Raw genomic sequence first — 23,945 nt, 5'->3', positions numbered from 1 at the left:
AAAGGTCCATCAAGCCCAGTAGCCCGTTCTCACAGTGGCCAATCCAGGTCATAGTACCTGGCCAAAACCCATGGTGTAGCAATATTGCAAGACTTTGTTTGTGTATCAAGTTAAAATTTAATCAAATGTTCTTGCAAAAACCTTGCAACCATGAAGCAGAGGCCATGAGCCTGTTAATGCTCTAGTCTAACACATAAAAGGAAAGATTAAATCAGGACAACAAGGGGTTGAATGTTTTAGAAGATTTAAATCTTGTAATTTAATATCTAATCTAATCTTCTATTTCTGCATCATGCATACCTAAGCAAGCTCAAGGGCGGGAACAAAAGCATAACAGGTGACACAAATGCTATCATTTCCACACCAAATACCCACCACATCTAAAACTTACAGGACATTTTCTAAATCACTTCAAAACTTTTACATCCAGTGGGAGCAACAGTTAAGAGAAATGTTTTTGTCAGTTCTTGTTGCAATATCTTTGGTAGTTGTTCTCACTCTTTTATGTTATATTTATGACATAAATGTCTGGAAGAAAAATATCCAGCAGAATTTTCCACCAGGACCCAAACCATTGCCAGTCATTGGAAACCTCCTCATCATGAATCTAAAGAGACCCTACAAGACCTTGCTGGAGGTAAATCTATTCTTTGTTTGCATGCAATCTAATCTCAAAAATTGAAATATTATTGGGGTAAATTTTCATAGGAAGTTAGATGGTCACCAATGGCCAGTAAATGTTTAGAGGGCCACCTAAAGTTATGTGCCAGCAGGTGCCTAGATCACACCTGTCAGTACCTAACTTACTTCCCCTTTTACAAAAAGTATCACAGTTTTTAGTGCCGGCCATGGTGATAACACCTCTGACGCTCATAGAATTCCACGCTATGGTTTTGTAAAAGGGGGGGGGGGGGAGATTTATTTTAATCTGCTTTAAGTGGTGCAATATTTGATTGTACCATTAAAAGCCAATTCAAACAATTAAAAAAAAACCTAGGCACTGCTACACAACTTCCGGACTGGAAACTAACACCCAGGCTCCTAGCGGCATTTAGTTATGCCATACGCTTAAGAAGGTGTGTTTAGAGACACAGTTAGCCTTAGGCATCACTAAGCGCTACTAGGCATGACCAACCTAGGTGCCAGAAATGTAGGCCTTCAAAACCCTGTCTTACATTATCAGTGCCTACGTTTGTCGGTAGCTGCGATTCTCTGAGTTTCAGGCGCCACTTATAGAATCGGCCCCTTAATATCTCTGTCAATTTTAGATGGCTATATATTTAAATTGAAACCTAACCATTAGCACCGAATACTACATATTATTTATACATGCATCCACTGTTTTTCAGCACTGGATTTCTTTCTCTGCTAGAATTGAAAGGGAGTTGATAATGATCAGAATAGGAGTTACATCTGAAAAATATCCTTTTAAGTTTTATGTTTGCTCAAGACTTTGAATAATCAAAGTAATAGATTGCCGTGATGTATTTGTCTAATAGTAAAAGTGTAGGATTAGTGATGACATTCTAGTGTCAATGCTATCTATCTGATATTGTAACCTGCTGAGAATTTTAAGACTGATAGGCTAGAAATCTTATGAAATCTCATGATAAATCATTTTAGTCTATATTTATTTTTAGGTTTTTTTCTCTTTTTATACGTTTGATCCCATTTCAACATACAATGAAAAGAGGCAATGGAGATATCAAAATCAACTGGTGGTCACATGTCCTTTAATGAAATTAAAACATCTAAAAAATATATCAGATAAAGTCCCGACTAGGATATATTTTTTAGATGTTTTAATTTTATTAAAGGACATGCGACCACCAGTTGATTTTGATATCTCCAGTGCCTCTTTTTGTTGTGTGTCCGATTGTAGTTTGAGCCTTGGTTCTTTCTTTCCTCTTTATCCAGTATGATCCCATATCAACTAATGAGTTTCCTAAATATGATTCCATACTGATACCTTGTGTGTATCTTAATATTTGATCAATTAGAAACAAAACTAGTTTGATTTTTGATTTGGCTAGAAGAGACACACCCAGGTTTGAGATCTGAGGAGGATCCACATATTAAGGATATATTATAATTTTATGTAGAGCAGTGAAAAGAGAGGGAGGAGTGGCGGTACCGTATATACTCAAATATAAACTGAGATTTTTTGACCAAAAAAGTGGTCCAAATATGGGAGTAACATACTGATATGCACTGAAGATGGTGAGTGAGACCAACCAGAAAAACTCCAAACTGACAAAAAAAATCCCGTTCTTTAAAGCATAAGGTATAAACAGGGGGAGGAAAAAGATCTCAGAAACCTGCTTGGTGACAGGGAATAAACCTCAGCCAAGTCTGACAAGGTTCCATGTTCCTTTCATTGATCCTGAAAAACCTCTTCCTTCTTTTTTTGTTTTTTTTTTATACTTATAGTAATTTTTAATTATTTTATTGATGATTTATCTTTAAATCTTCTCCATTAAATCTTCATTAAAGAAATAATAGAAATAATAAATTGTTGTCGTTGTTGCTGTTGTTGTTCTCCTTCTAAATACGTTGCCAATGATCCTCTGTATTGGGTCAATGCAGGGTCTTGAGTATCTGCAGATGCTTAAGGCCTGCTAGCTCCCACCCTCTCCAATCTAATGAAGTTTTGGGAAGGTTTTAAGGAAAGAGAAGCACTGATGAGGAAACTCAGTTTCTCAATCATTGGCTGTCATTAAGTAAATCAGTATTAGATGACATGGCACCATTCAAATTGAGGAAAAGCATATACAAAAAGTCAATAAGTGGTTTGATCAACAGCTTCTTCAACTGAAACAGCATTGGAGAAAGTTAGAACGTATCTGGAGAAAGGATTTCTCTTCCTTAGCCAGGTCACTTTGCCATACAGCCATCCATAACTATAAAGTGGTTCTGAGAAAAAAAGAGAAGAGATTATTATTCTAATCAGATAAGGATGTCCCCAACTAATATGAGAATGCTCTTTTTAATGATGTCTAAGATAACTGATATGAGTGAAATAGTTAATTGTCCAGGAGAAGCTCCATCAACTGCAGACCAAATGGCAGATTACTTCAGAGACAACATTTCCAATATTTCATCATTTTTCTAACTTCAGTACATCAGGGTGAGAATTTGAGGGAGATTATATAGAATAATGAATATTCAGGAGATATGATATAGACATCTTTTGAAAGACCAATTTGGTTACAATTCAACAAATTCTATAAGAAATCTTAAGAAAAGCTTTACTAGGTCAGACCAATGGTCCATCAAGCCCAGTAGCCCATTCTCAGGTGGCCAATCCAGGTCCCCAATACCTTAATATCTTACTGCCTAGTTGACATTTGGTTCACAATATATCAAGTCTCCAATTTCCATGAAACAAGGCTTATATCCAGTGGCGTAATGAGGATAGGAGGCCCCCGGGGTGGTGGCACACCCACACCCTCCTCTCTATCCCCTGCTCCTTCCCTGCCCCCATTGCCACAATTGTGCTCTCCCTTCCCCCCGCCATACCTCTTTAAATCTTTGCCAGTGCAAGCAGCTTCTCTGGCCTACTATTCACACCAGCATTAGCTTTCCCTCTGATGACACTTCTTGGCCCCATGACCAGGAAATGATTTCAAAGGGGAGCCAGGCCGGCGTGAGCAACAGGTTGAAGAAGCTGCTTGTGCCGGTGAAAGATTTAAAGATGTATAGGGGAAGGGAGGGTACGAGCGTGGTGAAGGGGGGCAGAGAAATGCCAACACCCCCACCAAGATGGCGCTTGGAGCTGTCCATCTCCCCTTACTATGTCACTGCTTATATGAATGGTTATGTGACGTTAAAAGAAGGTAGATTCCCAGTTGAGCTAAAATGAAATACTGTAGTAATAAAATCTATTGTCAAGAGCTCTAAAGACTCAATTATGGCAGTATCAAATTATAGATAAATAATACCACTCCCTCAAAAAAACAACAGCATACATGAACCCATGATGAGCACACTGAGATTCCCAAAGAAGTTTGCAGTAACAATGTTCTAGAACCAAAGCTCCAGCACCTAGGCCAACTATCAAAACAAAAGTCCCATGAGATAGGAAAAAATCTCAGGACCCCTCACACACAAGCGAACAATTGGACTTTAAAGGTGGTAAAATGCACAAGGGTAGATAACCTCATTGGCATAAAAAAACCTCCTCTAGTGCGTATTCAAAAGGCCTTATGCAATGCAGAGCTTTTGGTACTGAACAATTCACTCCAGGAAGTTATCTTAGAATGAATCCACCACACACCGACGATAGCCAGCGTTTTGCTAAATTACAGCTGCCTCAGGATGTGAAGGTATCAATTTTTTCCTTCAGGATCTCGTAGGCGGTGGTAACCTGCAGAACTTGCTGTGCGCACTCTCCTGCATCTCTCCATTGGCATCCGATGGCTCCCCGGGCCGGTAGTGGTTCAGGTGGTAATTATAGTTTATGGACGCGTTAGCATTTAGTGTGTGTTAAAACGGCTAGCGTGCCTTAGTAAAAGGACCCCTATGTTACTATTTTATTATATAGAAAGGTGCCATATAAGCACATATTTAGAGAATTACCCCATAATATAATTATACAGCACAATTAAATCATACAGCAGTAATAAAATGTAATGCTCTTATGTTTAGTGTACTTCATAACTCTTAGTAATTAACCTGAATTAACCTTGCCTTCTGTTCACTCCCTCTGCTACTACCTTCATGCTGCCAAGTGACAGGGATGGTCCTTTCCAAGAAGCTTATGGCACTGGCAGTTTCACGTCGGGAGTAAACTTCTATATAGATGTTCAGTTCACCAGTCTACCTTGATCAGTTTTTAATCCAGCTTGTAGAAAAAGGCTGTGAATTAAAATCTCAGATTTTACAAAAGAGTTTAATCCAGAACACATTGATAAAGTGATGCATCCGATCTAAAATGGCTCCTCCATCTTTTGCACAATCTCAAATTTATTATTGACTAATTTCTTAATTGAATGTACTCAGATAAACTATTGAGCACTGGAGTGATTATATTTTCTGAAAGAAAATTCTCTTGCAGACATTCAACAGAAACATACTAAAATTAAAGTCACATAAATGTGATTGAAAAAAAAATGCTTGCAGATCTAAAAGTTCATGGTTCCTAAAGTACGAAAAAAACAAAAAGATTAAGAAATTATCTGGCGTGAGAACAAAAGTGAAAAAGCCTGATCAGCCAGTTTCTCATTGTTTGTGCTTCTGGTAGTGCATGATGCCAACACCTGCAGAAATTTCATCGGTTAGATGAAAGTTTAGGGTTGTGTAAGATTCCTGTAAGCAGGATCCCATGGTACTTCCATTGGTCATAGTGTCACGGAAAAGGTAAAGCAGGAGTTACAATAGAAAGGAATTAATTCAGCTTGGATTCCCAAAGAATCCACATAAGGGGTGAGAGAGAACTATAACCACTCCCCCATAGCCCTACTATTATGCCATGCGGGAACAAAACAAATTTGTAGAGAAGAAATAAACCCAGGTGTATTTGTTTTGGAATTACAAGTGTTAACAATATAATTTTAGAACAAGGTATACTCATGAAAGCACAGTAATACCACCATTTAACGTGGTCATTAAATGATAATATTAATATGCCAGTGATTCCTGAACGATCATTATAATATAGTAACGTAACAAATGGCAGCACATCCAGATCAAAACACATCAGTGCTTACTTCTGCTTAGAAAAAGGACCCCTTAATTTGTAAGTTGATGTGCAATCTGGTTTTGGTAATTTTTTTTTAGTATGAAAACCTGTTTAGGTTCTTTGTTAAGTGAATTAGGATTATTGATCAACTGGGGTCAATCTGCTATCTTAATGCAGCTGGATTTGTCATCAGCATTTAACCTGGTTGATTGTGACCTACATTTAGACTCTCTGAGTCTGATGGGAATTTCTGGATCAATAAATCTTAGCTGTGAAATTTCAGACCATCTTCAAACTTCACTAGATCCATCGTCATGTTTTTGATACAATCAGGGGTGTCTACTCTATTGCAGATTTTGGTATCATCCACAAAGAGACAAATCTAACCTCACAGCCCTTCAGCAATATCACTTTTAAAAATGTTAAAAATAACAGGCCAAAGAACCAAACCTTGAGGCACACTACTGGTAACATCCCTTTCCTCAGAGAGATCTCCATTGACCTTTACCCTCTGTCATCTTCCACTCAACCAGTTCCTGATCCAGTTTGTCACTTCAGGGCCCATCCTGAGGTTACCCAGTTTATTTATTAGACCCCCCCCCGTGTGGAACACTGCCAAGGCTTTGCTAAAATCTAAATATACCACATCTAGCATACCCTCTCTATCCAATTCTCTGGTCACCCAGTCAAAGAAATTGAACAGATTTGTCTGACAAAACTTGCCTCAAGTGAATACATGATGTCTCGGGTCCTGAAATCCACAGGTTCCAGAAACATCACAATTCACTGTTTAAAAGCATGTTCATTAATTTACTTATCACAGAAGTCAGACTTACTGGTCTGTAGTTCCCTACTTCTCCTTACTTCCACTTTTATGGAGAGGAACTTCATCCACTCTTCTTCAGTCATCCGGTACCACTCCCAATTTTAGAGATGCATTGAAAAGGTCAGCCAGTTGAGCGAGCAGAACTTTCCTAAGTTCCTTAAGTAATCTCAGATGTACACCATACGGCCCCGTCACTTTGTTCACCTTTAGTTTACCTAGCTCCTCACAAACACAATCCCCTGAAAATTGATTAGGGTCTACCTCACCTCCATTCCTACTGTGTAAACACCTTCATTGGCTTCCAATTACCGTATTTTCACGCATATAACGCGCGCGTTATACGCGTTTTTACCTACCGCTCATACCCCTCGCATGTTATACGCGTGAGCGCGGTATACAAAAGATTTTTTACATAGTTCCCACCCCGCCCGACGCCCGATTCACCCCCCCCAGCAGGACCGCTCGCACCCCCACCCCGAACGACCGCTCGTACGCGCTCCCACCCGCACCCGCATCCACGATCGGAGCAAGAGGGAGCCCAAGCCCTCTTGCCCGGCCGACTCCCCAACTCCCCGACAATATCGGGCCAGGAGGGAGCCCAAACCCTCCTGGCCACGGCGACCCCCTACCCCCACCCCGCACTACATTACGGGCAGGAGGGATCCCAGGCCCTCCTGCCCTCGACGCAAACCCCCCTCCCTCCAACGACCGCCCCCCTCCAAGAACCTCCGACCGCCCCCCAGCTGACCCGCGACCCCCCTGGCCGACCCCCACGACACCCCCACCCCCCTTCCCCGTACCTTTGGTAGTTGGCCGGACAGACGGGAGCCAAACCCGCCTGTCCGGCAGGCAGCCAACGACGGAATGAGGCCGGATTGGCCCATCCGTCCCAAAGCTCCGCCTACTGGTGGGGCCTAAGGCGCGTGGGCCAATCAGAATAGGCCCTGGAGCCTTAGGTCCCACCTGGGGGCGCGGCCTGAGGCACATGGGCCCAACCCGACCATGTGCCTCAGCCCGCGCCCCCAGGTGGGACCTAAGGCTCCAGGGCCTATTCTGATTGGCCCACGCGCCTTAGGCCCCACCAGTAGGCGGAGCTTTGGGACGGATGGGCCAATCCGGCCTCATTCCGTCGTTGTCTGCCTGCCGGACAGGCGGGTTTGGCTCCCGTCTGTCCCAACTACACAAAGGTACGGGGAAGGCGGGTGGGGGTGTCGTGGGGGTCGGCCAGGGGGGTCGCGGGTCTTTATAGTGCTCATGCTTAACTCATTGTCTTTATAGTGCTCATGCCTAACTCAGGGTTACCCGTGTGTCCATTTTTGCGTGCGTGTGTGTACACGCGCCGGAATGAGATATTGTCATCACAACAGCCCGATTCAGCCCTTCCCTGCAGCAATCAATACAGATAAGTGATGGCAGTAACTTTCCGTGCCGCTGACACAGCTGAAACCTGAACACAGTAACTCATTTGAGTTCGCTGCACAGTCTCTTCTCGTGGGCTCTTATTAGACTCTCTGCTGTGTCTTCCAGAAGGGAGGATATTTAGTGGGCAAGCCATAAGCTTCTAATAAAAGCATTTATGAGGGGGCGGTCGGAGGTTCTGGGGGGGGGGGCGGTCGTTGGAGGGAGGGGGGTTTGCGTCGAGGGCAGGAGGGCCTGGGATCCCTCCTGCCCGTAATGTAGTGCGGGGTGGGGGTAGGGGGTCGCCGTGGCCAGGAGGGTTTGGGCTCCCTTCTGGCCCGATATTGTCGGGGAGTCGGCGGTCCTTCGGGGTGGGGGTGCGAGTGGTCCTGCCGGGGGGGGCAGGGCAGGGCGGGTAAACGGAGAGTCGGAACAGCGCACGGAGAGTCGGGGAGGGCGAAAGGAGAGTCGGGGTGGCCAGAGGAGAGTCGGGGCGGGCGAAAGGACAGTCGGGCAGCATGCGCGGTATACCCGTGAGCGCGGTATACAAAAGTTTTTGTACATAAAATCGTGGTTTCTGCGCGCTATACCCGTGTGCGCGTTATCTGCGTGAAAATACGGTATATATTGCATCCAATTTAAAATACTAATACTCATAAGTCATTTCATTCTTTAATTCTTGATTATCTTAGCTCTCTAACAATTCCCTATTCTCTAGGACGTGTATTGAAATCAGTACAGGACAATGGGCTTGTTCTTCTGACATTAAATGAAACAAAATGGGAAGCAACCCACACTAAGGCCTTCTTCTATTTAGCTTGAACCCTGTCTATTTAATGTGAAACACGCCAAAAAAAACCTAAATAAAGGCTAGTGCCAAAATTGATATATCACAATAGCTATCTCAAAGAGACTATGGATCTCAAGTGCTCACAGTTAGCAGCCGCTTGAACTAAGTCAAGGACTTACTAGCACAAATGTGAGCTATCATTGGTCCAAAATATCTCTATTGAGGGATATTTAGTTTTTGTAAAAAAAATTTTTAATTTATATATTTTATTACTTGTATTGTAATTTCTCAACTGTGAGTCATTATTAGGACCATAATACTTAGCTCGGGTGTAGTTGTATACCCAGCTTCTCAACCAGCTAAATATATAAAGTTAAAAATTTTTTTACAAAAACTAAATAGCCCTCAATAGAGATATTTTGGACCGATGATGAGATAGGATTAGGGATTGCACAAAAATTTGGAAAGGGAAAGGAATTGGGATTTGTATACTGCCTTTTTGTGGCTTTTGGCATTTTGAAGCTGACATTCAAAGCAGTGGGCACAAGGAGCAGCAATGGAATTTGATCTCACAACCTCTGGATACAGAGGCAGCAGCTCTACCAGTGAGCCACACCTTCCCTCTATTTCAAAAGTAACACTTTTATAAACACTTTCTCCGTTTGTAAGTAGTAAGGGCTAGATTCACTAAGCAAACCGATCATGTGCCAATCGGTTTGCGAGCCCTTTGCAACCCGATTTCCCTCCGACCTGTGTACCCGATTCACTAACCTGTGTACTGATCCGATCTCGATCCATGCATGCAAATGAGGGGAAATGGCCTGCATAGCAGGAAGGATGCGATTCAATACACTTTTTCCTGACACACCAACTGGCTGGCCAATCAAAAAACAAGTGACTGGTGAGGACCAGTCGCTTGTGTAAAAAACTGCTCTCTGCCCCATCAAAAGCGCCCTGCTCTCTGCCTTCTGCCACCTCTCCTTCCTAGAACAGCACCGGAGACTAGCCCTTACCCTGCTCTTGCCGCCCCAACTCTCCTGCTATCTGCCGCCCTTCCCTTCGTATCGTCCGTAAATTTAATCACCTCATTCATCGTACCAATGTCCAGATCGTTCATAAAGATGTTGAAGAGCACGGGTCCAAGCACTGAGTCCTGCAGCACCCCATTAGTGACGCTCTTCCAGTCTGAGTATTGTCCATTTACCCCCACTCTCTGTTTCCTATGTTCCAGCCAGTTTTTAATCCATGTGAGTATTTCACCCTCTATTCCATGGCTCACAATTTTCTGAAGTAGTCATTCATGTGGAACCTTGTCAAACGCCTTCTGAAAATCCAGATATACAATGTCAACTGGGTCACCCTTGTCTATCTGTCTGTTTACTCCCTCAAAGAAGTGCAGCAAGTTCATCAAACACGATCTGCCTTTGCTGAAACCGTGCTGACTGGTCCTCATCAGCCCGTGTCCATCAAGATGATCAATGATGCGGTCCTTTATCAGCAACTCTACCATCTTTCCTGGTACCGAGGTCAGACTCACCAGTCTGTAGTTTTCCGGATCTCCCCTAGAACCTTTCTTGAAGATTGGTTTAACATTCACCACCTTCCAGTCTCTTCTGGAATCTTTCCCGATTTGAGTGACAGATTGGCTATTAGTTGAATCGGTTCAGCTATGGTCCCTTTCAGTTCCTTGATGACACCTCTTCTAGACTGACCGTCAATCCTGTCAGCTTTCCATCTTCATTTCCAGCATATAGCCTGTTGGGTTCCTGTATGCTGCGTAAATCTTCTTCAGTAAATACAGATGCAAGAAATGTGTTCAATTTGTCGGTGATTGCTTTGTCCTCCTTTAGCGCTCCCTTTATTCCATAGTCATCCAATGGTCCCACCGCTTCCTTCGCTGGTCGTTTCCCCTTAATATATTGAAAGAATGGCTTGAAATGCTTTGCCTACTTGGCTATTTTTTCCTCGTAGTTTCTTTTGGCTCCTTTTACCGCCTTATGGCACCTGTGTTGATGTTGTTTGTGCCTGTTCCAGTTTTCGTCCGTTTTTGACCTTTTCCATTCCTTAAACAAAGTTTTCTTGTTTCTGATCACTTCCTTCACCTCTACAGTGAGCCACACCAGTTCTTTGTTCTTTTTCCTCTTGGATCCCTTGTTGATACACGGTATATATAGATTTTGTGCCTCGGTGACTGTGTCCTTAAAAAGGGACCAAGCTTGCTCTAGCATTTTTACAGTGCTTTTCCTCTTCTTAATCTTCTTCCCCACCATGAGTCTCATCCCTTCGTAATTCTCTTTCTGGAAGTTCAGTGCCGTGGCTGTCATTTTGGACCAATGTTTTTCCCCTGCGTCCAGATCAAAGCAGAACATATTGTGATCGCTGTTTCCCAGCCTCCCTTCTACTTCTAAATCTTGTGCCGGTCCTTGCAGGCCATTTAGAATTAAGTTCAGAATTGCATTTCCTCTAGTATTTTCCTTGACAAGTTGTTCTAGGAAGCAATTGCCTACAGCATCCAAGAACTTGGTCTCCCTAACACAGCCGGAGGTGCCTAGGTTCCAGTCTATTCCCGGATAGTTGAAGTTACCCACGATAACTGCGTTGCCTCCCTTGCAGTTGAGTTTAATCTCATCCATCATTTCTCTGTCCATTTCTTTGGACTGCCCTGGGGTTCAATAGTAGATGCCAATCTTCGTTTCCAGGCCATTTGTTCCCGGAATTTTGACCCATAGAGACTCTAACTTGTCCATCAGTTGTGGTGTGTTCAATTCCCTCTTTGAAGTATATGGCAATGCTCCCACCTTTTTGAGCCTCTCTGTCTCTGCGGTATAGTTTGTCCCAGTAGCACAGTGTCCCCGTAGTTTTCCTCAGTCCACCATGTTTCTGTGATGCCTATGATGTCAACGTTATCTTTTTGTGCCATAGCTTCTAATTCACCCATCTTATTCCTAAGGCTCCTTGCGTTCGTGTACATACATTTGAGTTTGCGGCCTGTTCCTTTCTTGCATTTCCTTCCCTCTTGTTTCCTTTTCGATCTGTCTTGCCTGTGATCTGGTGAGTCTTTCCTCTATCTTCTTGCATTGTATCCTCCAGGAATACTGGTTCCCGAACCATTTACTCTCTCGGTCGACTGTCAGCTTTCCCCTTTTTCCTAGTTTAAAAACTTCTCAACTTCTCTCTTGATGTTGCTTGCAAGTAGCCTCATTCCGTCTCTGCTGAGGTGGAGTCCATCCTTCCTGTATAGCTTGCTCTTCCCCCAGAACATCATCCAGTTGCGAATGAAGTGGAATCCTCTTCCTCACACCAGCGCCGCATCCATGCGTTGACTGCTTGCAGCTCCATCTGCCTCTTCTCATCAGCCCTGGGTACCAGCAGGATCTCCGAGAATGCTATCCTCTGCGTTCTGGTCTTCATCTTCCTTACTATCATATGGAATTGGTCCTTCAATACTTCCCTGTTGTAGGTCCTGTTGCTCACATTGTTCATCCCCACAAGGATCACCACCACCATATCTTCTTCTTCCATACTGTCGATGATCCTGTCTAAGCGGCTCACTATGTCTTCTACCTTGGCTCCCGGTAGGCAGGTCACCAGCTGATCCAGTCTTCCTCCCACTATGTGGCTGTCGACTTGTCTGATGATGGAGTCCCCTACAACAATTGCTGTCCTCTCTTTCTTCTCTTGATTCTCTTGCTGCAGGTCCGTGTCCCTGGTGTATGTCCATCTCTCCAGCCGCAGGTCTGTATCCTTCGTTTTCGCTGCTCTGTCACCCATTTCTTCATGGTGGTTGTCCGTCGGGTGGTCCACACTCTCTGTAGGTGTATTTCAGCAGTTCCACTTTTTCTGATGATTTTCCATGGCCTCCCTGTATGCCTCCTCTATGAACTTCTCCAGCTCTCGGACTTCTGTCTTGTTCTCTGCTTGAAGTACCTCCAGTTCCAGTATTCTATCCTCCAGGAGTCTGACTTGTTTCTTCAGGCTCTCCAGTTCTCCTCATCGAGCACATACGTAAGACCGCCTCCAGGAGGGAAGGTAGTCATACATATGGCAGACGGTGCAGAAAACTGGGTAGCGCAACATCTTGCTTCTGTTTGCTGCTTCCATTGCTGCCTGCTTGCCAGTCTGCTGAGGATGTCTTCTGTGTCTGCTGTGGCTGTCCTCCATGCCTGCTGTGTCCCTCTGTGTCTGCATGGCTGTGTGTCCTGCACGCCTGTTGTGTGTTCTCAGCACCTGCTGTCCTCTATGTCTGCCTGGTTGTGTATCCTCTGCGCCTGCTGTGGTCTCCTTTTGCTCTCCTTTAGCGGTGTGTGGTTGTGTGTCCTCTGTACCTGCTGTCTGCCTGGTTGTGTGTCCTCAGCGCCTGCTGTGGTCTCCTTTTGCTCTCCTTTAGCGGTGTGTGGTTGTGTGTTCTCTGTACCTGCTGCATCTGCCTGCTGCGTCCTCTGTGTCTGCCTGGTTGTGTGTCCTCTGCACCTGCTGTAGTCTCCTTCTGCTCTCCTTTGCGCTATGTGGTTGTGTGTCCTCTGTAAATACGTTTTCCATTCTCTCTTTCCAGATTGACCCACAGTGCCTCTTCATTACCCTGTAGATCCTGCAATTGTGTGGTTTTAATATGATTTTTAACATAAAATGCCATTCCCCCTCAGTTTTTTTTTCCTACCAGGCTATACAGATTATAGCCTCTGTGAACCACATCTCTGTAATTGCCACTCAATCCAAATCAGCCTTTTCCATCACAGCCTCTAGATCCAGAATCTTGTTTTCCATACTTTGAGCATTAATATATACTGCTTTCCAGACATTGCCCCCTTTTCCCATTTGTGTAGAGGTATTTAGTGATTCACTTACCTGAGGCTTATACTCACCTGGGCCTTTGATCACCCTGCCCCAATGATTCCAAAGTAAAGCCTTCATCAGTAGGTTAGCCAGTCTACTGCTGAAGATACTTCTTCGCTTCTTTGATAGATGCACACCATCCCTGCTCAGCAGCCCTTGGAAAATCATCCCATGGTCCAGGAAGTGGTCTTGATGATACCACTCACACAAGCAAGCATTCATTTCCAGGATGTGAACTTCTCTGCCCAGGCCTTTACCCTCAACAGGGAGGTTCAACAAGAATACCACCTGAGCACCTGATTGCTCTTTTACCTTCTCTCCCTTCTCTTGATACATTTGGAGGGATACCTCACAGTATTATTAGTGCAAACATGAATAAGTAGCATTGGATAATCGTCATTAGGCTTGATGAATCTTGGCAATCTCTCCATAACATCTTGAATTTTGGCACTAGGCAGACAGCATATCTCCCGGGACATCATGCCTGGTCTACAGATGGATGTGTCTGTACCCCTCAGAAGGGAATCACCAACCACTACTTCCTTATACCTCCTAGTCACGGATCCAGCAACTTTGGGGATTTTGAGCTTTGGTCCTTCCTCTTCCAGGGATGCTCCCATCTCCTCCACTTCCTGTGTTACAAACAGGTTCTTTAGTTAAAGGGAAGGTAGAGTCATAATATTGAGAGCTTGTTCTTGACTGCAAACAGTTTGCTGGTTTATAAATATAAGAACTATATTTACCCAGAAGTTATTACTATTTGGAAAAATTAGCTTTATTCTGAGTTTTTGCACAAGTCTATATAGGGAATGCTGAAAAGTTCTCAGCCCAACCAGCCAACTTCCTAAATTCTGAGTGTAATTTTGCCACTGAAGCTGAAAAGAGTGTTATCTTATTTCATTACGTGCCAATTTGCAGAAACAAAATGCTATGTTTTGACATTGTTTCAGATCATTAATAGAACCATGTCCACGTCATTCTCTTCTTGGTTGGGCTGAGAACTTTTCAGCACCCCTTCTACATATTAGATTATAATATCAAAACTGGCCAGTAGGGATACAATTAAGTTTTATATGAAATGTTAAATGTCATTGGCACAATGAAGTATTAGATGGATTTCTTTGAACCTCTGAGGAAAATTCTTATGTTTTACATCTTTACTTATATCGTGGAATATATTGATTCTCTGGGTAATTAACTTAAAATTTTACCCAGTTTTGTTATTGTATTAGAGGGTGAAGATTTATTAATTGTGTTCACTTCTATGTGTGAATTCTGTTGATGTCTCAGTGAATTTACAAATATAAAATACTGTAATTGAATAGCGCAAGGTCACTTACAAAGGGTGGATTTGTTTTTCTATTTGATTAACGGCATCCACAAATAATTTCAAAGCTACAGTCTGCATTTAAAAGAAATTCCAACCATAGAGTTTAAATACCGATGGTAATATTTTTGGTTTTCTCTTTTGGCTTCTGTTTGTCATGATAATCAAAATATCCACAAAGTTATCCATAAGCCTTAACAAAATTGAGGAGAAAGATCATTTTTACTTAATATATTTTCTGTTTTACATTTTTAGCTGTCTAAAATATATGGGCCAGTGTTCTGCATTCAGATGGGAATGAAGAAGATGGTTGTACTGGCAGGGTATGAGACTGTTAAGGAAGCTCTTGTGACCCATGCTGATGAGTTTGGAGGACGGGCCAATGTTCCAATTTTTGATGAGATGAACAAAGGACATGGTAACTAAATGCCCTCTTTTCCGTTATTATTCAGTATACATTTGCTAAAATTGATTTACAGTGGCTATACTACAAACATGCATTTACCTGCAGCACATAAAATAGGAACATCTAATATTGAGCATGGCAGCATTTCTGAACAATTTCTGGTTTATTTATAGGGTTTATTTTCTAAATGCACACACTCATGAAAAGTAGATTCATGCTTTTCTCTGGGTAGGCTTTGGAGCATTTTTAAAGCAAAAGTAAGCATACATTTATTTAGAAAATTACCCAAGGTAATGTATGCCCATATATATTTACTATAGCTATTTCACAAATATAAATTTTCAGTGTCAATTTACATTCATACCATTGAAATTTCTGAAGTATATGTGTACATGTGATCCTTTTATTAACCCCACCTCTGGGATTGCCTCCTTCTACAGGCTGTAGGTTCACAGGATCAGTGGGTAATGTTACAAAGTTTTACCTACACGAATGCTTTTGAAAAGTATCCTCTTCCAGTGCCTCCTTTAGGTTATGTATGACATCTAGCAAACCACCTCAAGAGATTTTTGCCCCCTGCTTTTGTACCAACCATGCCGTACTGACTGTGCAGATGTCAGAGGTCATACCCTGAGAATGATTCCACAACAGAATAATGCTGATGCTGTAGCTTAAATATGGACTTTTTAAAAATTAAACTATGCACCAGGAGCATAGCCAACCCTCTGTTTCTGGATAAGCTTGGGGATGGACTTGGTGGGTAAAGCCCACACATTTCTTTTCTGCCTTCCCCTCCCTTCCCTGAAATGGTAAGAATGAATACCTGAAGCTTCCTTGAGTTGTCTAATCCTTGGTGCAACTGATGGCATACTTCTAGCTGCTGATGCTGAGCATGTTTGAAGAGTTCTCAGTGTTGGCAGCTAGAAGCATGCCATCGACTGCCTTGAGGTTTAGATCAACCTAGAACTCTTTAGCTGGTGGGGCGTGAGAATCCCCGCCAGCTACAGAAGCAATGTGCACTGCTGCTGGATGAGCCTGAATTGAAACTGGGGGCCACTATAGAACTTCTAGACATACGCAGCGCTGTACATTAAACATGTAAGAGATAATCCCTACTCAATAGAGTTTACAACCTAATTAAAACAGACAAACAGGACAAATAGGGGATAGGGAATTTCTCAAAGAAGGAATGAAAAAACAGACATGGGTATGTTACAAGTGAGTGGGAGTTAGGAGTTAAAAGTTGCATCGAAAAAGTAGGCTTTTAGCCTAGATTTGAATACTGCTGGAAATGGAGTTTGATGTACCGACTCAGGCAGTCTGTGCAGCAAGATAAAAGGGACAGAGTCTGGAGTTGGAAGTAGTGGAGAAGGGCCGGATTAACCAATAGGCCCAGTAGGCATGTGCCTAGGGCCCAAAATGGTCAGGGGGGGCCCGATGAAGGAGGGCATCAACATTGTTTTTCCAAACAGCGATGGGCCCCTCCAGCATTGATTGGCAACACGGTCCCCCCCCCCCTGATTGGCAACGTGGCCCCCCCCATCGATGGAAAGTAAGACAAGCAAGCAACGCAGGTAAGAAAGGCAACGGGAACTGAAATTTTGCAATCGGTGCTGCTTGCCCAAAGCTTCCCTCTGATGCAGCTTCCTGTTTCCGCCTGGACACGTAGAGGGACAACTGACCGGCTCCCCCCAAAGAAGCGCAGAGTAATAGTCATCGGGGATTCCATGCTGAGGGGCACCGAGGGACCAATTTGCAGACCGGATATGCAATCTAGGGAGGTCTGCTGTCTGCCTGGAGCCAGGATACGAGATGTCACCGCCAGTCTGGATAGACTACTCACGCCCCGAGACCACTTTCCTATGCTTCTTGTCTACATAGGAACCAACGACACTGCCAGAAACACACCGGAGCCCATCACCAGAGACTTTGGAGCACTGGGTGAGAGGCTGAAGCAGACAGGAGCGCAGGTAGTTTTCTCATCGATCCTCCCAGTTAGAGGCAAGGGAAGAGCCAGAGATGAATGTATCCTGAGGACGAACGAGTGGCTACAGGGATGGTGCCGGGATATGAACTTCGGATTCCTAAACCATGGAGAAGCGCTACAAGGACTTCAAGGACCAGACGGACTCTATCTGACCAGTAGGGGTAAGAACGTCTTCGGACACCGACTAGCCCGCCTGCTTCACAGGGCTTTAAACTAGGTAAGTCGGGGGAGGGTACCCATTCACATATTAGTGCAGAAAGGAATTATCCTGATGAGGTGAGTCGAAACTCCGCTTCCATGTCCAAGGTAAGTACCCACATTGCAAACAGTTCTTTAGGAGTCACACTGACTCGGGTAGGATACGCCTCATAGGGACTTAGCAAACACAAGATATGGAGGGCCATGTATGTCAATGCACACAGTTTAGGTAACAAAATTCTAGAATTGGAGGCTGAAATAAGGAATGCCGACCTAGATGTGGTGGCAATATCTGAAACTTGGTTCACGGACTCACATGGGTGGGATATGGCTATACCGGGCTACAATCTACTTCGTCAGGACAGAGAGGGAAGGTTAGGAGGGGGGGTAGCTCTATACATTAAAGAGGACATCAAAACCACCAGGATCACAGATGTCAAGTACACCGGGGAGTCCCTCTGGGTAAACCTGGCAAGAGGCACAGAAAAATGCCTGTATCTAGGTGTGGTATACAGACCCCCAAGACAACTGGAAGACATGGACGCAGAATTAATTGAAGACATAGAGAATATCACTCTACGAGGAGAAGCTATACTGCTAGGGGACTTCAATATGCCTGATGCAGACTGGAACTCATTTTCAGCGACAACCAGCGGTAGCAGGAGGCTCTTAACCTCCATAAAGGGAGCACGTCTCAAACAAATGGTAACGGAGCCCAATAGGGCCCAGGCGATCCTCTACCTGGTACTCACCAACGGGGAAAGCGTCTCAGAGGTCTCAGTAGGAGATACGCTAGCCTCCAGCGACCACAACATAGTATGGTTCAACCTAAGGAAAGGCTTCCCTAGATCAAACACGAAAACAAAGGTACTCAATTTCCGGGGCACAGACTTCGCACGCATGGGAGATTTCGTCCATCGGACGCTGCAGGACCAAGCGGAGACCGATGATGTAGAAGCTAAGTGGTTAACACTGAAATCAACCATACATGAAGCAACTAGCCGCTTCATAAAATCAGTAAATAAACGACAAAGAAACAATAAACCCCAATGGTTCACCGCGGAGATCTCGCACCTCATTAAGGAGAAGAAAAAAGCGTTTCTCTCCTACAAGCGCACAGAGAAAAGAGAGGCAAAGGTAGAATATAGGACCAGGTCTACAGCGGTCAAAATGGCAGTTAGGGAGGCAAAACTTCGAGTGCAAGAAATTCTGGCAAAAAACATTAAAAAGGGGGACATATCCTTCTTCAGATATATTAGTGACAGAAAAAGGAACACAGGCGGGATAGTACGCCTTAGAAGACCAGATGGAAGTTACGTGGAAGCAGATTCCGATAAAGCCGAACTTCTGAATGAATACTTCTGCTCAGTCTTCACCTGTGAGGTACCGGGACACGGTCCGCAGTTGAAGGCAACACAAGCACAGAAGACCCGTTTCAGAATTTTGAGTTCACACCAGGTGAAGTTTACAGTGAACTGGCAAGACTTAAGGTTAACAAAGACATGGGACCAGACAATTTGCACCCAAGAGTGCTCAGAGAATTGAGCGATGTCCTGGCGAAACCGTTGGCTGAGCTATTCAATCTCTCCCTAAGTAAGGGGAAAGTTCCCCTGGACTGGAAATTAACTAATGTCATTCCTCTGCATAAAAAGAGTTGCAGGGCAGAGGCTGCGAATTATAGACCGGTGAGTCTCACATCAATAGTGTGCAAAGTCATGGAAACACTAATTAAAAGCAAATTGGACATGATCTTGAATGAAGGGAATCTTCGGGATCCCAGTCAGCATGGATTCACCAAGGATTGGTCCTGCCAATCCACTCTCATCAGCTTCTTTGAATGGGTAACAAGAAAGTTGGACTTGGGAGAGTCTTTGGACGTCGTGTACCTGGACTTCAGTAAAGCTTTTGACAGTGTCCCACACCGCAGGCTGCTAAGCAAGATGGAATCGATGGGGTTAGGAGAGACACTAACTGCATGGGTCAATGATTGGCTGTGTGTCAGACTTCAGAGGGTGGTGGTTAATGGTACCCTCTCTAAAACATCGGAGGTGACCAGTGAAGTGCCGCAGGGCTCGGTCCTGGGTCCACTCCTTTTCAACATATTCATAGGGGATCTGACTCAAGGGCTTCAAGATAAAATAACACTATTCGCCGATGACGCCAAACTATGTAATATAGTAAATGGATGCAATATACAAAATTATATGGCGCAGGACCTGCTTACATTGGAAAGTTGGTCCTCAACCTGGCAGCTAGGCTTCAATGCTAAGAAATGTTAAGGTCATGCACCTCGGAAGCGGAAATCCATGCAGGACGTACTTCTTGAACGGAGAAACTTTAACTAGGACTTCAGCAGAATGAGATTTAGGAGTAATCATCAGTGCAGACATGAAAACTGCCAATCAAGTGGAGAAGGCTTCATCTAAGGCAAGGCAGATATTGGGTTGTATAAATAGAAGTTTCGTCAGCCGAAAGCCTAAAGTCATAATGCCGTTGTACAGGGCCATGGTGAGACCTCATCTGGAGTATTGTGTACAATTCTGGAGGCCACATTACAGTAAAGATGTGCGCAGAATTGAATCGGTTCAGCGGACGGCCACCAGGATGATCTCGGGGCTCAAGGGTCTCTCGTACAAAGAGAGACTGAACAAATTGCAGCTCTACACTCTCGAGGAACGTAGGGAGAGGGGAGACATGATCGAAACATTTAAGTACCTCACGGGACGTGTCGAAGTGGAAGATGATATTTTCTTTCTCAAGGGACCCTCGGCCACAAGAGGGCACCCGCTCAAACTCAGGGGCGGAAAATTTCATGGCGACACCAGAAAGTATTTCTTCACAGAGAGAGTGGTTGATCATTGGAACAAGCTTCCAGTGCAGGTGATCGAGGCAGACAGCGTGCCAGACTTTAAGAATAAATGGGATACCCATGTGGGATCCCTACGAGGGTCAAAATAAGGAAATTGTATCATTAGGGCATAGACAGGGGTGGGTAAGCAGAGTGGGCAGACTTGATGGGCTGTAGCCCTTTTCTGCCGTCATCTTCTATGTTTCTATGTTTCTATGACCTCCCTCCTACTATCCCCCCCCCACTAAAGAAAAAAGTCAGGAGGGATGCCCACTTCCTCCTGTCACTGGAGGCCCCCCTCCCCCTCCAGGCCCCGTTCTCCATACCTTAAAGTTGGGAGCAGGAGGTACTGAAAACTCCTCTTGCTCCTGCTCCTCCTCCTCTTTGCAATAACACTGGAACTTAGGCCCCTCCCCAGTGCATCATGTGATGCATGGAGAGGGGCCTAATGCCCTGATTGGCTCAGACACCTCAGGTCCCTCCTGTGGGTATGGCCTGAGGCATCTGAGCCAATCAGGAACTTCCTTAGGAAGGAGCCTAAGGAAGTCCCTGATTGGCCATTTAGTTTGGCTTCAAATCATCCTTTCTCCCTTTTCTATCCTGCAACATCAGCATCAGGACTTCTAAGCAGCTTTGATCTATCAGTTTCACAAATACTGGGCATACTCTGGGTGATGATCATCTCTTCCCTAGTAGCATGGTGCCTTCCAACCTAGGAGACCATCTTCCAGCACTATATGTCGATTCTTTATGTTTCATCATCATCATCAAGTTTTCTTGGCAGAAAACATAAATAGATTGCCGGACCTTTCTTCTGTGCAGTATAAATTTGATGACACCGTTGTTGCATCAAACACGATTATCCACCTCCAACACTGCCCATCTGCTGCTGCCTAGATGGGTGGTACATCATTAGTCTGATATCTCCGCTGAAACCTGTCCACATAAACTTCAAATATAATAAGTAAAAGAATATTTTAAATTACATAAGACTGACCCCTGTTCGTTTGAAAAAGTTAGATAGTTTAAATCTAATAGATGCTGGTCCTGTCATCTTGAAATAGGGACACTGGATCATTTGTTGTTCTATTGTCCCTTGATACTCAATTTTTGTAAGTCTATATGGGGTAAAAATCAACATGATATTGGAAGCTTCGATTCCATTGTCCTATGACATAGTGTTATTTTGGACTTTATTAAAACCTAAGAGTCCAATTAATGCAAGCAAGAATAAATTACTTCTTGTTATGACAGGAGCTGCTATGCAGCTAATTTCAAAAAATTGAAAAACCGGGACATTAGTTAAAATTAGTTAATGGACCCCAAATGTCAGCGCAATAGAATGGTTGGCTGATTGAAGAGCTCCTCATACTCAGCAGTTATTTTTGAATATTTTAATAATTTATTTTTTTAAAAAATTAAGGAAAGTGCTGAAATGGCTTCATTAAAACAAACGAAACTAGAAAACTCGTTTTCTACCGGAGTTAGAGCAAAGAGATTGAAGCCCGAGTCGGTAATAGCTGCTCAAGTTCCCTTACCGAAAGAGAGTGCAGATCCTGTATCGGTGGATATTCTGGAGGAACTTCGGGTGATTAGATCAATGTTAAAAGACAACGCGGAAAACATGGCAGCTATGAGAGAGGAGATTTCTACTGTTACTAAGCAGCTGGAGATATCTAATCGAAGGGTGGATCAGTTAGAGTCCCGCATCGAAAAAACGGAAGTGGACCAGAGGCAGTGCAAAAAAGATCACGCTGAGCTTAAGGACCTGCAAAAACGTATGGAAGCTTATGAGAATTACTCTCGTAGATGTAATGTTAGAATCCTTGGGATGGCTGAAGGATCAGAAGGAAAAGACTGTGTCACCTTTTTAGAAAATTTGCTGCCAAATTTATTTTCAATTTCAACGAAGTTTTCGTTTGAAATAGAACGTGCACACAGAATTCCTGTGAGGCAGTTAAACGGGCAGCCTAGACCAAGACCTATAATATTGAAACTTCTCAGATTTCAGCATGCAATAGAAATGTTGAGGCTTGCTAAAGAAAAAAAGAAAATAGAATATAAAAATTCTGCTCTTATATTTGTTCCTGATTTTGCCCCAAAAACAGCTGAAAAAAGAAAAGTTTTTATTATTGAGACCGCAATTACAGCAATTAGGGGCAAGATACAGTCTCTTTTATCCTGCTTACATGAGGGTAACTCATGATAATCATACTATAAAGTATGATGATCCTGTTAAACTTCAACAATATATTGAAGGCTGTGAAAATCGTATGGAATAGGATACTATCCAAGATTTAAACAAAAACTGCTATGATTTGTTACTAACTGTTCCTCAATTTGTTTGAATCCAAACTAGTTCAATCCAAACTAGTTTGTAGCAGAAATGATTTAACTGCCATTACAACTTTCAACATATAATATGAGACTTTTAATTTTCCTGAATCTCAATTTTCATTACAGCATTTTAACATTCAAAGGAAGAGTCCTGAAGAAAGACTTTTTTCAAAGTTCTGTTAATTTCTTGAGCATTTTTTCTGTTGTTTTTCCTGTGGATTTAACAAGACTGACTTTCCTGGGGATATAACAAGTCTTTGAGGTCGACTGGTTCTGTGGTTTTTCAACTTCTTATGAAACCTAATATTGATTTGACAAGCTTGCCCTGGAATTTTTCTTCTGGTCATCAATTTTTATGAAACCTAATTCTGATTTTTCTGATGTTATGGATTAACAGATGGCAGATGTTTATTTGATCAATTAATTATAATTTATATTGGAGAGTTTATCTTTTTTAATATAGTGGCAGATACATCCATAATAACATAAATATTATAGAGATATGAGTTTTATTTTTTTTTTATCCTCTAGCTGTAACATTAGTGTTTAGTAAATATGATTTAAATCTTTTATAAGTTGAGAAATGGATTACTTTTATCTTTAGATATGATTTTCTTCTAGTGAGACAAGTATTAAGTATTTATATATATTTATTCTTATATGTTCTTTGTTTGCTGATTTTAGGTTTTTATTTTATTATAAAATTTATAATGAGGGAATGAATAGATATGAGTCTTAAAGGTTGGGAATACTGATATGGAATTTTTATTATTTTAATATTCATTTATATACTGGATATCTAGTAATCATCAATTTATTTAATCATTTAGTCTTCATTTTTAATATTTATTAATTTTTCTAAATTTGTTACATGTTTTGGTTGAATAAGATGATAATTTTATATAATAATTTCTACTGTCTCTAATTTTAGATGATATAAATTATATAATTTAATATATTAATTTTAACATTTCATATTTGAATATTTATTATTTTAATATTCTATTGGGTATCTATTAATCACAATCATTAATCTATTTATTCATTTAATTTTTTATATTTGGTATTTATTAATTTTTGTAAATTTTTGTTTTGTTTGGATAAGTTGGAAATTTTATATAAGTTTTAGTGTCTCTAATGTAAAATGATATCAGTTATATAACTTAATTTATTATTTTCAAGATTTCATTTTATGGTAATTTTAAGTAATGATTTTAACTTAATTTATTATTTTAAAGATTTTATTATAGTATGAGTTTATAGTTTGCTGGTTGGGGATTTCTTTCGATTTCCTGGTCTTTATGTGTGCTGTCAT

At 42.5% G+C, this 23,945-nt stretch overlaps 1 protein-coding gene across 1 annotated transcript in view; it reads left to right on the top strand.

The window, feature by feature from the left end:
• Positions 1–333: 333 nt before the first annotated feature.
• LOC117356544 (cytochrome P450 2K6-like) overlaps positions 334–23,945 on the top strand; it is a 75,884-nt gene continuing 52,272 nt past the window's right edge. Inside the window, exons 1-2 of the mRNA XM_033935893.1 lie at positions 334–637; positions 15,110–15,272. Of these exons, the coding sequence (XP_033791784.1) occupies positions 347–637; positions 15,110–15,272 (454 nt within the window). The 5' untranslated portion in view covers positions 334–346. The remainder of the gene's footprint in view (positions 638–15,109; positions 15,273–23,945) is intronic.

This window comes from Geotrypetes seraphini, chromosome 3 (assembly GCF_902459505.1).
Source record: "Geotrypetes seraphini chromosome 3, aGeoSer1.1, whole genome shotgun sequence".
Taxonomy (NCBI): domain Eukaryota; kingdom Metazoa; phylum Chordata; class Amphibia; order Gymnophiona; family Dermophiidae; genus Geotrypetes; species Geotrypetes seraphini.
The sequence above is the reverse complement of the archived record's forward strand: the minus strand, read 5'-3'. Positions and strand labels throughout refer to the sequence as shown.